The sequence below is a fragment of the Microtus pennsylvanicus genome, chromosome 4, assembly GCF_037038515.1.
Source record: "Microtus pennsylvanicus isolate mMicPen1 chromosome 4, mMicPen1.hap1, whole genome shotgun sequence".
NCBI lineage: Eukaryota > Metazoa > Chordata > Mammalia > Rodentia > Cricetidae > Microtus > Microtus pennsylvanicus.
The window spans coordinates 114,193,731-114,207,488 of NC_134582.1; the positions used below are offsets into that span (position 1 = coordinate 114,193,731).

Genomic DNA, 13,758 nt, shown 5'->3' on the forward strand with positions numbered 1-13,758 from the left:
GACTTTGTCCATATTAGTCTCGACATCCTCTGTGTTTCTTGGTGATTATACTAGTATTCTCTAAGGAACAGAACTGATGGAATGAACTAATGTAGATCTATATATCAGTAAAGGATTGATTAGAGAGGCTTATAGGCTGTGGTCCAAGTAGTTTAGTAGTGACTGTTCCCTGACAGAAAGGCCAAGGATCCAGTACTTATTCCGTCAAGGAACCTGGATATATCAGCATTCCCAGTCTTATGCTGGAGCCCAGTGGGGTACTAGAGAGCTGCCAGTTTCAGTCCATTGAGGAATCTCAGAGAAGCAGATTTAACTACTTAGAGTGGGGACAAGAGATGGGGAGCAAAAGATCCCTTCTAAGTCCTTTCATATGGACTACCACTAAGAAATGGTCCAGATTTAGGGTGAATCTTCTGACCTCAAATGGTCTAGGTTTAGGTAGGATCTCAAATCCAGCAAAGAAAAATCCCTCACAAGTAGAAAACCAAGCTGGGTTTTAGATACTTTCCTTCTCTTCTCTTCTCTTCTCTTCTCTTCTCTTCTCTTCTCTTCTCTTCTCTTCTCTTCTCTTCTCTCTCTCTCTCGATTTATTTATTATATATACAATATTCTGCCTGCATACCACTCTGATTATAGATGGTTGTGTGCCAGCATGTGGTTGCTGGAAATTGAACTCAGGACCTTTGGAAGAGCAGGAAGTGCTCTTAACCAGTGAGCCCCCTCTCCAGCCCCAGTTTTAGATGCTTTCTAAAGTATCTAAAGTGTAGTCAAGTTGACAACCAAGATCAGCCATCACAGTGGTGATATAGTTTTTGGAGTGATATATTCAGGTAAAACCCCCTTTTGCTTTCTCATAATGAATAAATATTCATAACAAAAGCTAACGGCTTATATTAAATTTATATTTTTCCCACTTCACAATATATCTCAATGAAAAAAATCACTAATGCCTGTCCTGGCTCGTGTCTAGCTAGCAGTCCTTTGGAGTCGTGGGCTGCTTTTTATTGAGCCTCTTCTCTGATGGTGTAGTCAGTTGGTTATGGTCACTTGTGTTCTCGTTTCTGCTGTCAGCGAACAATGAGCCTTCCCAGCCTCTTTCGCCTCAACACTTGACCCATCTGTCTGGAACACTGATTAGATTGCACTCAGGAAGGCTGAGGTTGGTTGTGTTAGGAGGACAGCTTTCCCATGGGCAGTCAGTCTTTCTGCCTTTCTTTCCAGCCTTTGTCTTAAGATAGCTTTCTTTCCTTGCTCTGAAAATCAGGATTATAGTTTACCACCTATTTATTGTTCGTTAAAATGACAGGTCAGCCTTTGTTTTGTGATGTCGCTTTCTTGCGAGTATTGTGTTGGCCTGCATCAACTTGTAATGGCTCGTTTGTATTTCAAATTTCCATTGAGAAATAAGTTAGAATCTTCAGAAGTGTTTTTGATCAGATTATTGATTGAATGACAATTGATTTTAGATATACTGTCTCAATTATGAAAAAGACAGTTATATGCTTTCCCTGTTTCACACTATATGTATAAGAAAATCTGCATATCAACAGAGAAAAACAGTATACGTCAAGGGCAGCTGATGCTTATGCACCAGCCTCTCTCAGTACCTCACAGGGTCATCAGTAAGAGGCCTTTCACTTGTGATATTTTGATGGAAGAACTTTCAGAAATTTAGTTTTGTTTTTTTAAATAGAAATAGGCTAGGTGTGGTGGTGTTTGTCTTTAATCCCAGCACTCAGATGAAGAGGTGGATGGATCTAGCAGGTGCTAGTGCTGCACGCCTTTAATCCCAGCACTCAGGGGACAGAGGCAGGAGGATCTCTGTGAGTTCGAGACCAGCCTGGTCTTCAAGAGCTATTTCCAGGACAGGCTCCAAAACTACAGAGAAACCTTCTCTTGAGTCCCTCACCCCCTAAAAAGAAGCAGGTGGATCAACAGTGAGTTCCAGGCCAGACGAGACAGGTAGACAGACAACAAAAGCTTCCTTCTAGGTCCTTTTATGTGGGCTTCCACCAGAAGGTATAGCCCAGATCTAGTACTTCAGACAATCCAGATTTGGGACGGAGGGTAGGGGACGGAGAGAAAGGGGAAAAAAAAAAAAAAAAAAAAAAAAGCAACAGCAGTAGGCCCTGTGAGTACTGCTAAAAAAAAAAAGAAAGAAAAAAAATTCACAGCTAGGTGCTTCCATCTAGTGGCAGGATGTGTGAATTGCAGGTGCAGCAGCGGTTTGGAACTGACAGGTTCCTGAAAGAGGATCTGCAGTTTAGTACAGTTGTTTTCTTTCATTTGTGCCCCCTCCCTTCTCCCTTCTGTCCTCTATCTCTCTTTTCTATTTTTAATTAACAAGGGAAGCATATTCCTGTTACATACTTAAAAGTGCAGCATGACATTAAACCCACGTATACAATGTATATTGAGCAGGCATTTGTCTCCTTATACATCCTTACTGAAGTGGAGAGTTCACTCTTATATCTCAGTTCTTTGTAATTTGCAGTAGGCTGTTGTGTACTACTATGGAGTATGAGAACTCTTCTTCTGTTTAACTTGTAGTTAAGCCTGCTGTCCAGCTCTTTATCCTCCTCTTTCCTCACCCTGTGTAGCCTTTGGTAATTTCTTCTCAGCTTTCTTGTATGTTAGGGTCAACTTTTAAGTTTCTTCACATGAGGCAGCATATTTCTATGTCTGGATTGTTTGACTTAGCACAGTGTCCATCAGCTCCATCTATTTCCTGCAAATGATGGAATTCCATTTTTTTTTATGGCTGGGTATTAGTTCATTCCATGTATGCGTTTTCTTTACCCATTTATCCATAGTTGGAGGCTTAAGTCATCTTGGCTTTATATGCACAATTTTACACTTCTTACCATGATAGGCTGTGTTACCTCAGGGCCAACAAGGGGCTGACGTCTACCAGTGTCAGAGAGCTGACAGACACAGTGCACTCTCCTACCCACTCATCTCCTAGTAGACGCCTGGCTTGTTTCACTACATTGTGACTGCTGTGTCACAGGCACAACTCCACAGCCATTTTAATGGAAAGGGATCATATAAGCCCCTTGTTGGCCCTGTGGTAACACAGCCTATCGTGGTAAGAAGTGTCATGTTAAAGCGCTGATATCAGGGATGTGAAAAAGAACAAGGAAAGCACGGGATCATGCTTCAGAAGCACAAGAATAAAAATAAAAAATGTCAGGCTGGAAAGTAAGCCTTCAAAATATTGGCCTTAGGGGGCACAGTTCAGATTGATACTGTAATATATAGTGCATTCATAAAATAGAGTATTATTCTTTCAAAAACTAATGTGGGGAATAGGGATTTAGTTCAGTTGTAGAGCACAAGGCCCTGACTTTGGTCCTCAGCTCTGGAAAAACCAAAGCAAAACAAAACTAATGTGAATGACTTCTGATGCTGTGGTTCCAGTTTATGTTAGAGCAGCATTTAATGGCTAAAATTAAAATGTTCATTTCAGCTTTGTTTCTTTTGGGCTCTTGTTAATTTTCTGATATTTTGTTTCTTGCCTCAGAGTTATTGATTTAGGAGTCATGACTCCCTGTGATAAGATACTTCAAGCAGCTCTTGACCACAAAGCAGGTATGTGCCATAGTCTGCTGGGTGTAGGCTTCAGCATTACTCTGAGAGTCTGTTGGAGAATGGTAAAACCCAGCCCATGTGGGGGTCTGAGGAACACCTAGGCAGCCAGCTCCAGTGTGGGCTGTTGGGACTTGAAAGAGGTGTGTGAGTGTCCATGGCTTGCTGAGTTCTAGAGGTTCAGTGGACTGCCTTCTTAGAGGAAAGCAGTTGAGGTGGATTTTTTCCCCTTGTATGTAGTTGTTTTTATGGTCAAGTCTGAAATTGTTACAAACTAGAGATAATTTTTATTGTGTGATATCTTAAATCTGTTACAAATATGTTGCTGCAAATTTATGATTCATTTCTTTTTTTTTTTGAGACAGAGTTCCATTTCTTATTACCCAAAGCAAATACTAAATTCCTAGAATTAGAAATTAACATGTTAGGCTTTCTAGTCTTCAGTACAAAACTTTTTAAAGTGGTCTTTTTTTCTCTCTTTTTTCCATTCTCACTGGTCCTTCGTTCTTTCTTTTGGCAATAGATATAATTGGCTTATCAGGACTCATCACTCCATCCCTGGATGAAATGATTTTTGTTGCTAAGGAAATGGAGAGGTTGGCTATAAATATTCCATTGTTGATAGGAGGAGCAACAACTTCAAGGTAAGTCAGCAAGATGAGCTCCATCTCACTTTATGTACTCTTAAATGCCAGTGTTTATGACTGGGGAAATCTGCTGTACTCTCCTTTGCTTTGCTGTCTTCTGTTGCACAGCTTTCCGTTCTTTCTCTGGGGAAGTGTTAGGAGGCTTCTAGAGCCTACTCTGCGAAACTCCTTTGTGAGTCCTTCCCTGTGCCCTGCTTTGGATTCTGTTGACTTGTTGCTGTTTTCTTAGTCCTCTGTCTGCCAGGCAGCTCCTAAGAGTTATAATGTACTCTTAACCCTCTTAAAATCAGACTAATAGCAAAACTGAGGTGTTTTGTTTTTTTCAGAAAGATGTTGCTTGAACTTCTGCCTACTCGGTTCAAGCAGGAGTCTGGCTGAGTAATTATAAATTCCCATGAAGACACTCTAACGTTGTAATAGACACACACTAATGAAAATGAGCTAGAAAGTCAGTTAGAGGAATTGTTTCCTTTATTTGTTTGTTTGTTTGTTGTTTTCTTTTTTGAGACAGGATTTGTCTGTAGCTCTGGAGCCTATCCTGAAACTAGCTCTTATAGACCAGGCTGGCCTTGAACTCACAGAGATCCGCCTGCCTCTGCCTCCCAAGTGCTGGGATTAAAGGCGTGCACTGCTACCACTCAGCCTTAGGAGTTGTTCTGACAAGAGGACTTTGGGGAAAACTTTAGGATAAAAGGCATAAAGAGGACAATGTTCACATTGAGTCACACGGGCAGTGTTTGGTATATGTTTTTCCTAAGATCACGGCCATGGAGAGAGACACTGTGGCAGCATCACAGATATTTGATGGTTGGCAGGTGATAATATCAAGCTGGAGCATTGAAATTGGTGGTTCCGCAGTGTGCAGGGTTTTTTTTCTAGTGCAAAAGTGACATAATAGTGTGTCATAGGTATTTCTAGAGTTCCTCAGAGAGTGAGAGGTTTCTTTTGAGGAATTGGCTCATGAGACTGTGGCTGGAAGATCTGGAGTGTGTAGGCTGGAGACTCAGAGCAGTCTTCAGGCAGAACTTCTTTGCACAAAAGGCAGGGGGTTAATGAGACTGCTTAATGTTTTTCTGAAGGTTTTTAGCTAATTAATGAGGTTAACTCACATTATGAAGAATAATCTACTGAGTTTACAGGTTTAAATAATTATTGCTTCTAAAAAATATCCTCATAGCAACATTTGGACTGCATGCAGTATGACCAAAAACTGATCGCATGGCACACCCAATCTCACACATAGTATTAACCATCATATTACTTATAATGTGACAGAGTTTTTACAAGTAGCAAAATGTTTACATCATTATTCATTAATTACTTTTCATTGAAATAATTTGACAATTTGTCCATTGTTGCTGATATTAGAAAATTGGATTTGTTTCCCACTGACTGACTTATTAGCCAAGAGGCAGAATTATTTTTAAGGGATCTGACTGATCACTGATAAGAGGATTTATTTGTGTGTGTGTGTGTGTGTGTTTGTTTTCTTTCTGTACTGGGATTTGTACCTAGTACTTGTGCATGCTAAGCAAGACCTCTATCACTGACCAGCCTCCATTTTACTTAAAATCTTTTACTTTTTACTTTTGAGACAGGTTCACACTAAATTGCCTAGTCATGCTATCCTAGGCTTGTCTGGAATTTGCAGTGTTTTGTCTCAGTTTCTAAGTAGCTCTGATTATAGGTCTGGACCACCAGGCCTCGTAGATAACTTGGGCTTTATGAACTTGACCTGGTCTTTTGCCTAGTGTGGTGACTGGCAAGGGGATCTATATACTATTGCCAAAATAAAGACTTGAAAGTTGTAATTATGTAACATACTAAATCTCTACTTTAGGAGTTATGGCACCTGGGATGCTGGATTCCTAATTAAAATATTTTATATTCGTTAATCAGGAATTCATTACTTGTGATGATTTGAAGTTGACTACATGGTTCATTTTCTTATAAGAGCTACCAGACAAAAGAAAAAAGCCCTCCTCAGTCTGTTGGTTGCTTCTTTTCCAATGACTGAGGGTTCAGAGGTGCCTAATTCTTCCCTTTGCCAGATGACAGCTCAGGACTTTTATGGTTTTTTTTTTTTTTTTGGTTTTTCGAGACAGGGTTTCTCTGTGGTTTTGGAGCCTGTCCTGGAACTAGCTCTTGTAGACCAGGCTGGTCTCGAACTCACAGAGATCCGCCTGCCTCTGCCTCCCGAGTGCTGGGATTAAAGGCGTGCACCACCACCGCCCGGCGACTTTTATGGTTTTTGAGACAAATTTCTGAGGGTATAAGCTGTGACTTTTCCAGTAGCAACATGAACCAGACTTATGCTCCTAGACATTTCAGGGTCTTTAGAGAGGCCGAAAGTTAGGGGTCAGAGATGGGCGAGAATTTACTTGGAGTGTACCTTTTCAACCTGTATTTGTAAAAGAGAAAAACCAACTGTTATTCTATCTGCAGAATGGGCAATGTGGTATCAAATATGGGAACTTATGAAAATCTGGCTTGTTATGGGCAGAACTTGACCGGGTATTCATTCTGAAAGTCAGTTGTTAAATTTAATGTATAACTAATTGCTATTGTTTTAGTTAGGATTTCTATTGCTGTGGTGAAACATCATGACCAAAAAGCAAGCTGGGGGAAAAGGGCTTATTCAGCTATACTTCCACATTGTTGCTCATCACCAAAGGAAGTCAGCACAGGAACTCAAATTGGGTAGGAGCTGGTGCAGAAGCCATGAAGGGGAGCTGCTTACTGACTTGCTCCTCATGGTTTGCTCAGCCTGCTTTCTTATAGAACCCAGGACCACCTGCACAAGGCTGGCCCCACCCACTGTGGCCTAGGCCCTCCCCCATTAATCACTAATTAAGAAAATGCCTTACAGTTGGATTTCATGGAGGCATTTCTGTTGGCAGAGTTTTTTGGTGTCCCAGCAGGCGCTCCTGCATGACCACAAAGAGGCTTACTATTAATTATAAATGCTTGGCCAATAGCTCATACTTGTTACTAGCTAACTCTAACCTATTTATATTAACCTACATTCTGCCATGTGGCATTACCTCTCTTTCATCTTGCATCTCCTGTTTCATCTCCATGTCTCATTGGCGACTCCTGACTCCTGCCTTTTCCACAGTGTCCTTAGACTGATTTTCCCACCTAAACTCATCCTGTCAAGCTGTTGGCCAGTCAACTTCTTTATTAAATGAATCACAGTGATGTGTATTCACACAGTGTAAAGGAATATTCCACACATTTCCTCAGCTGAGACTCCTTCCTCCTTGATGACTCTAACTTGTGTCAAGTTGACACAAAACCAGTCAGTAAACTACAAAATAGGTTTTGGAATCCCCCCTCCTTTTACAATTTAACGGAAAGTGACATTGCTCTAAGATAGGATAATTTTCTGAGTGTGTGTGTATTTAATCGCTCAGAGGTAAGGTGATTTTATCTTCCTCTTTACTTTGACTATGAGCTTTCGGTAGGGAAACTTAAAATATAGGTTGTGTGTTAGATTTCATGGATGCATTTTCAGATACTGTTCTTTTCTGATTTCATCTTGATTTCTCCATCTTTATTTTTTTCTCCTTTGTTTTAAAAAAATGTAGTGTGTGTGTGTATATGTGTGTGCATGTGCGCGTGCGTACGTGCATAAGAGTCAGAGGACAACCTTGTGAGAGAGAGAGAGGACAACCTTGTGTGTGTGTGTGTGTGTGTGAGAGAGAGAGAGAGAGAGAGAGAGAGAGAGAGAGAGAGAGAGAGAGAGAATCAGAGGACAACTTGAGGATAAGAGCTTCTCTTTCTACTACGTGGGTCCAGAGGATTGACTGTATGTCACCATGTTTGGCAGTAAGTGCCTTTTACTCATTGAACCCTCTCTCTGGCTCTCTTCATCTATCTTTATGTGGGCTCTAGGGATTGAACTTCGGTGGTCAGGTTTGTGCAGTGAGCACCTTTACTGGCTGAGCAATTTCACCAGTCCAGTTAAAGCACAGCTATGCAGTGTTTATATACAGTACTTCAATTCTAGATTAGGCCATGATATGAAATAAAAGATTACAGTACACTTTGACTATGAAAATAGCTGATTTAGAAGAAAGAAGGAACAGGAAACACACGATGGGAACATCTGTAAGCCATCCTGTGAGCCACTTTTCTTCACCTCAGACCCCACTGTAACCACCTAAAGGGAGGCTGTCTTCATTTCCAGTTCTCACTTAGTTTTGTATATTTCTTGATGAAATTGCTGATACATAGCCTATACCATTGCTATAGATACCTAGCAGTCAGGACAATATATTTAACATGTCAAATGTGATATTTAAGAATCGAAGATTCTGTGCTCGCTTCTATACCAAAATTGGAACGACACATTAGTATGGCCCCTGCACAAGGATGACATGCAAATTCGTTAAGCGTTCCTTACTTTTTAAAAATTAAAAAAAAAAAGAATTGAAGATTCTTCCTTTAAAGTTAAAGTTTAACAATAGAAACTTGAGGCTGAGCAAATCTTAGTATGAAATAGTTAATTCTTACTTTGTTTTAATTAATTGATTCACTTTTGTGATATTAGGGATTGATTGAATCTAGGGCTTTCTGAATTGTAGAAAGAGTTATACCACTCAGCTATATCCCTGGTCTCTTTCTGTTTTGTTTTTTGTTGCATTTCAGGTCCGGGATTTCTTTTTACAAGCTTAAGGTGGTGTTGAGGCAGAGGTATCGAGGGTTTTCTCAAAGAGGAAGCAGGGTCAGATCTCTGTCCTGTGTCTTCTGCCTGCTTCCTGCTTCCCTGGGGTGCTGGCTCTTCTCCCAGCTCCTTGGGAGGGAGGAAGTTGACCTTGACAACAGTAGGGTGTGGCTGCCAGGGACTGGTTTCTCCTTCGGCTCAAGCAGGCTGTGATGAGTGCCTGGATTGGAACTCATTCCTTGTTGGCAGATAGCTAAGAACAAAGCTTTCTCATTTTGTCAGACTCAGTTCATGTCATTTCACATTGGTTTCCCATCTCAGGATGGGGAAAAGTCATTCTTGGTTGATAAGGGACATTTGAAGTTCAGTATTTGTAAGTAAGTACCTTGAAGCCTTTCTCTTGGAAATACTGTAGAAACATTATCTGTAGTGATTCTAACACGAGTTGTCTGAGCAAGGAGCTCTCAGCACTGATGAATTTTCTTCTTGACCCTTATTTTCAGAACCCACACAGCAGTTAAAATCGCTCCACGGTACAGCGCACCTGTAATCCATGTCCTAGATGCATCCAAGAGTGTGGTGGTGGTGAGTGTGGGACCTTTCTTTTATTCTGAATGAGTTGTAAAGAGGGAACAAAGAAAGCGTTAAGAACTAAGGTCTCACCCGAGGTCCACTTGGTAAGTTCTACGGAAGAAATGTGAAAGCGCCACGTCAGAAGTTCATGGCTGCCACTGCAGTGCTGCCTTGCGGGCAGTAAACCCTGTTAGCATGTGTGTGCTTTCAGGGATGCTGGCAGAACTGAGCAAGAGCTGAAGGATGGCACCAATGCCTTGCACTTGGACACCTCACCAGATTGATAAATGCCTTTAATTTACAAATATGAGTCAATTTCTTTGACTAGTGCTAGAATTAAATGGAATGTAGGATTTTTAAAATGAACTTGTTCCAGATGTAAAAATGCTTGATAGGGCCAACTGACTCAATCAAAAACCAGAGTCATAGATAGTTCCTCAGGGAACAGAACAAAACCTTTGCCTAGATGTCTTTCCCTCTCCGTGTCCTCTAGTGAATCCTGATTGTCGTTCTCATGTGTTTGCTGAATAATAGGCTACAACAGCTGAGAGACCACAGGGTCCTTCAGTTTCCAAATTACTTGTTTAGAAACTCAGTGTAAGATAGAAAAGAGCTAAGCAGCCCCCTTCTGTCCATAATCTGATTTATGTTTTCAATGAAAGCATAGTTTGACAACTCCAGGAATTTCTGTTGGGGAAGAAATCTACTCAAGGGCCTGGTGACCTAGAAGACTCCAGCAACACCATGCAGACTGGATGACAGTGACTTCGGTTTCTGTTATCTTCTGAAAGGAAACATTTTACATCTGTGTATTTATTTATGTGGAATGATTACAGTAACCAGTATTACTGTATTCCACCGAGTTGAGTGTATCCTGAGGTGTTATTGTGGGGTGGTGGTGGTGCTGGAGCCACAGTATGTGTGTGGAGATCAGAGACAACTGTGGGAATTGGTTCTCTTCTTCTGCCATGTTGTCAGATGGCAGCAAGCATCTTCATCTGCTGAGCCATCTCACCAGCCTCAGTGGAGGTTATCTTCCTTTGCTGCCCTATGGTTGTTGAGCTTTATCTTGCATTTCAGTGTTCTCAGCTGTTAGATGAAAATCTGAAAAATGACTACATTGAAGAAATACAGGAAGAGTATGAAGATATTAGACAGGATCATTATGAGTCTCTCAAGGTAAGTGATAAAAGTAGGTCTTGGCTCGTTTCAGATCAGAGTAATCCATGATTTTTCATGGATTTTACTATTTTACTATTTCCTAGTGTAAATCTGAGTTCTTTGGTATCTAAATTCCTGATTTTTTAAAATGTTATAATGAATTGTAAGTAGGGCACGGACCTGTGTGCCTATAGTCCCAGCACTTAGATGTGGGTAAAAGGATCATGAGTTTAAAGCCAGCCTGGGCTACCTAGCAAGACTATCTTTCAAAACACTTACGATTTTTTTTTAAAAACTGTATTGAGTCAAACATTCTAGATCCTCAGTAGATATTAGGCTGTATGCCAGGCACTAGGGCTATGAGAAAGAGTAAAACACGAGCTCATGACATCCTAAAAATATGAGCTAAACCATTCCAAAGTGGTATTCTCAGACTCACTTTTAAGGGAAAAATGGAAGAAAATTCTTCAGCTTCTCCTGGTTATTGGCCTGACCTTGCCTGCTGTTCAGAATCATGTGCCTGGAATGGTCCCCTCTAGGCTTCAGGAACTCCAAAGGATAGTTTCTCTGCTTGTCGGCCTTCCATCTTTGTGTGGGGCACTAAGAGAGTTGCTAGGAATGTGAATGAGGGAATAAACAATTGTGCTTCTGAGGTGCTTGAGAATCATAGGTTCTGCTGATGGCCTCTTTCCATTCTTCTTTTTGCCTATAGTTGACAGTTCCTTGGGTCTGCCCTGCTCTGGTGCTCAGGGCAGTTAACTCCAAGTTCATGTGTCCTGAAAGAGGTGATCAGGGCTACAGGGTCAGTCTTAGAACCACAGTGAGCATGGGTCACTCTTTACTCTCCTATTCTGGTGGCAGCGTGAAGCCATATTGGTTGGGAAAGAATAAGGATTATCCTTTAGAAGCATTTGATTTTACTCATTTGTTTGTTTTGTTTGCAAAACTTTTTTGGTTATGTTTTCATTGTAGAGATAGAAAAGCTAAGAGGTTCTGACTAAATTACTGTTTTCTTCAACAGGAGAGAAAATACTTATCCCTAACTCAAGCCAGAAAAAATGGTTTCCACATCGATTGGCTGTCTGAACCTCACCCAGGTCTGTGGTTGTTGCTGGAGACAGCTAAGTGTGATAATTGACAATTTCCAGGAATGTTTGCAGTTGCTCAGCAACAAATGAACCTGCAAGTGAGCATTTCTCAGTTGTGTGTAGGAATGAGTCACCCTAACTGAAAAGAAAGTAGATAGGAAGACCTGCTGGGTGCCACAAACTGGTGAGATGGAGTCACCGTGGCTTACTGGGTACTTCAGATGACTCTCGAACAACCATGTTTATTGTCTTCATTTTAATTGAAGAAACTAATTTCAGACAATAACTTGAATGGTTGTCAAGCTTCTGCCATCAGGTCTGTCTTCTGTAGCCTCAATGCTTCTCTGTGTTGTGCTTACTTCTCAGCTGACCTGAGTTGCATGCAGGCCAAAGGATTCACTTGGAAGGTCTGAAATATAGAATAACTGCATTCACAGGTCTTGAAAACTGCAGCAATGCTGGATCCTTTTCTGCTTTCTTTTTCTGTTTCTGGATGCTTCCCTTTTCATTTTTCTTATGTTGTTTCTTCCCGTTTTATTTCTAGCTACCTTTCTTACCTCACGTGGGTACTCACAGGGGAATAATATGAGTAAGATGTTTTGACAGGCTCAGAGAGACACGAGGTACAAATGCAAAACTGAGACAGTGTGAAGGGGGTTCTGTTAAAGGAATCCGAATTTCCCAGGTAATGTCTGAAACCAGCTTTCAGTGCTTATGACATCTGTGTTCTACACATGCTCAGCAGGGCCGAGAGGATTAAATTGGAAATGTAGGTGCGCTCAGTTCTAATTTCATTCCTGCTGGGTTCAGTGTGGTTTAGTGGAAAGAGTGCCAAATTGGGAGCTGGAAGGCCCGAGTGTTCATCCCTGCTTGACTCCTGGCTCTGAATCATTGTGTGACCTTGAGTGTCTGTCTCCTACATTTGACAGGTGCTGATGTGTAAAGGGGGATTATTTTATGGAAATATTGAAAGGTAAAATAAGATACTAATGTGAAAAACTTTGAAGAAATAGAAATCACTACATCAGAGTGCATGCTATGGTTTTCACTGTTTATCTTTTACTCTGAAATTGGTCTAGAAGCACCAGGACAAGTCATACACCAAATAGTTTGCTAGAAATACCCTGAGAAGGCCCATGATACTTGGTAGTGGTGGAGATACTTCCTGGATTGCCAATTTAACCCACATATGATGACATTACTAGGCTCTGCCTTGCTGTCTAAGGGATATGGGGTCCCAAGGTATGGCTTTTTTTTTCTTTTTCTTTTCATTGAGAAAAGGAAAAAAAAAAAACAAGTTTCCACCTCCTCCCAGCCTCCCATTTCCCTCCCCCTCCTCCCACCCTTCTCCCCCTCCTCCCACCCTTCTCCCCCTCCTCCCACTTCTCTCCTCCTCCCTCTCCAGTCCAAAGAGCAGTCAGGGTTCCCTGCCCTGTGGTAAGTCCTAGGTCCTCCCCCCCTCCGTCCATATCTAGGAAGGTGAACATCCAAACTGGCTAGGCTCCCACCAAGCCAGCACATTACGTAGGATCAAAACCCCGTGCCATTGTCCTTTGCATCTCATCAGCCCTCATTGTTCGCCATGTTCAGAGAGTCCAGTTTTAACCCATGCTCTTTCAGTCACAGTCCAGCTGGCCTTGGTGAGCTCCCAGTAGATCATCTCCACTGTCTCAGTGGGTGGGTGCACCCCTCGTGGTCCCGACTTCTTTGCTCATGTTCTCCCTTCTTCTGCTCCTCATTGGGACCTTGGGAGCTCAGTCCAGTGCTCCAGTGTGGGTCTCTGTCTCTATCTCCATCCATCACCAGATGAAGGTTCTATGATGATATGCAAGATATTCGTCAGTATTGCTATAGGATAGGGTCATTTCAGGTTCCCTATCCTCAGCTGCCCAAGGAACTAACTGGGGACCTTGGCTTGGGCTCCTGGGAGCCACTCTAGGTTCAAGTCTCTTGCCAACCCTAAGGTGGCTCCCTTAACTAAGAATTGTGCTTCCGTGCTCCCCTATCCAACCTTCCTTTATCCCAATCCTCC

At 41.7% G+C, this 13,758-nt stretch overlaps 1 protein-coding gene and 1 pseudogene across 2 annotated transcripts in view; both read left to right on the forward strand.

Moving 5' to 3' along the window:
- Mtr (5-methyltetrahydrofolate-homocysteine methyltransferase) overlaps positions 1-13,758 on the forward strand; it is an 85,701-nt gene that overhangs the window by 56,986 nt on the left and 14,957 nt on the right. For both annotated transcript variants that reach the window (XM_075970220.1, XM_075970221.1), the window contains exons 23-27: positions 3,524-3,591; positions 4,112-4,232; positions 9,408-9,489; positions 10,558-10,656; positions 11,660-11,735. In XM_075970220.1, coding sequence (XP_075826335.1) covers positions 3,524-3,591; positions 4,112-4,232; positions 9,408-9,489; positions 10,558-10,656; positions 11,660-11,735 — 446 coding nt within the window. The remainder of the gene's footprint in view (positions 1-3,523; positions 3,592-4,111; positions 4,233-9,407; positions 9,490-10,557; positions 10,657-11,659; positions 11,736-13,758) is intronic.
- LOC142849170 (U6 spliceosomal RNA) lies at positions 8,549-8,647 on the forward strand (annotated as a pseudogene).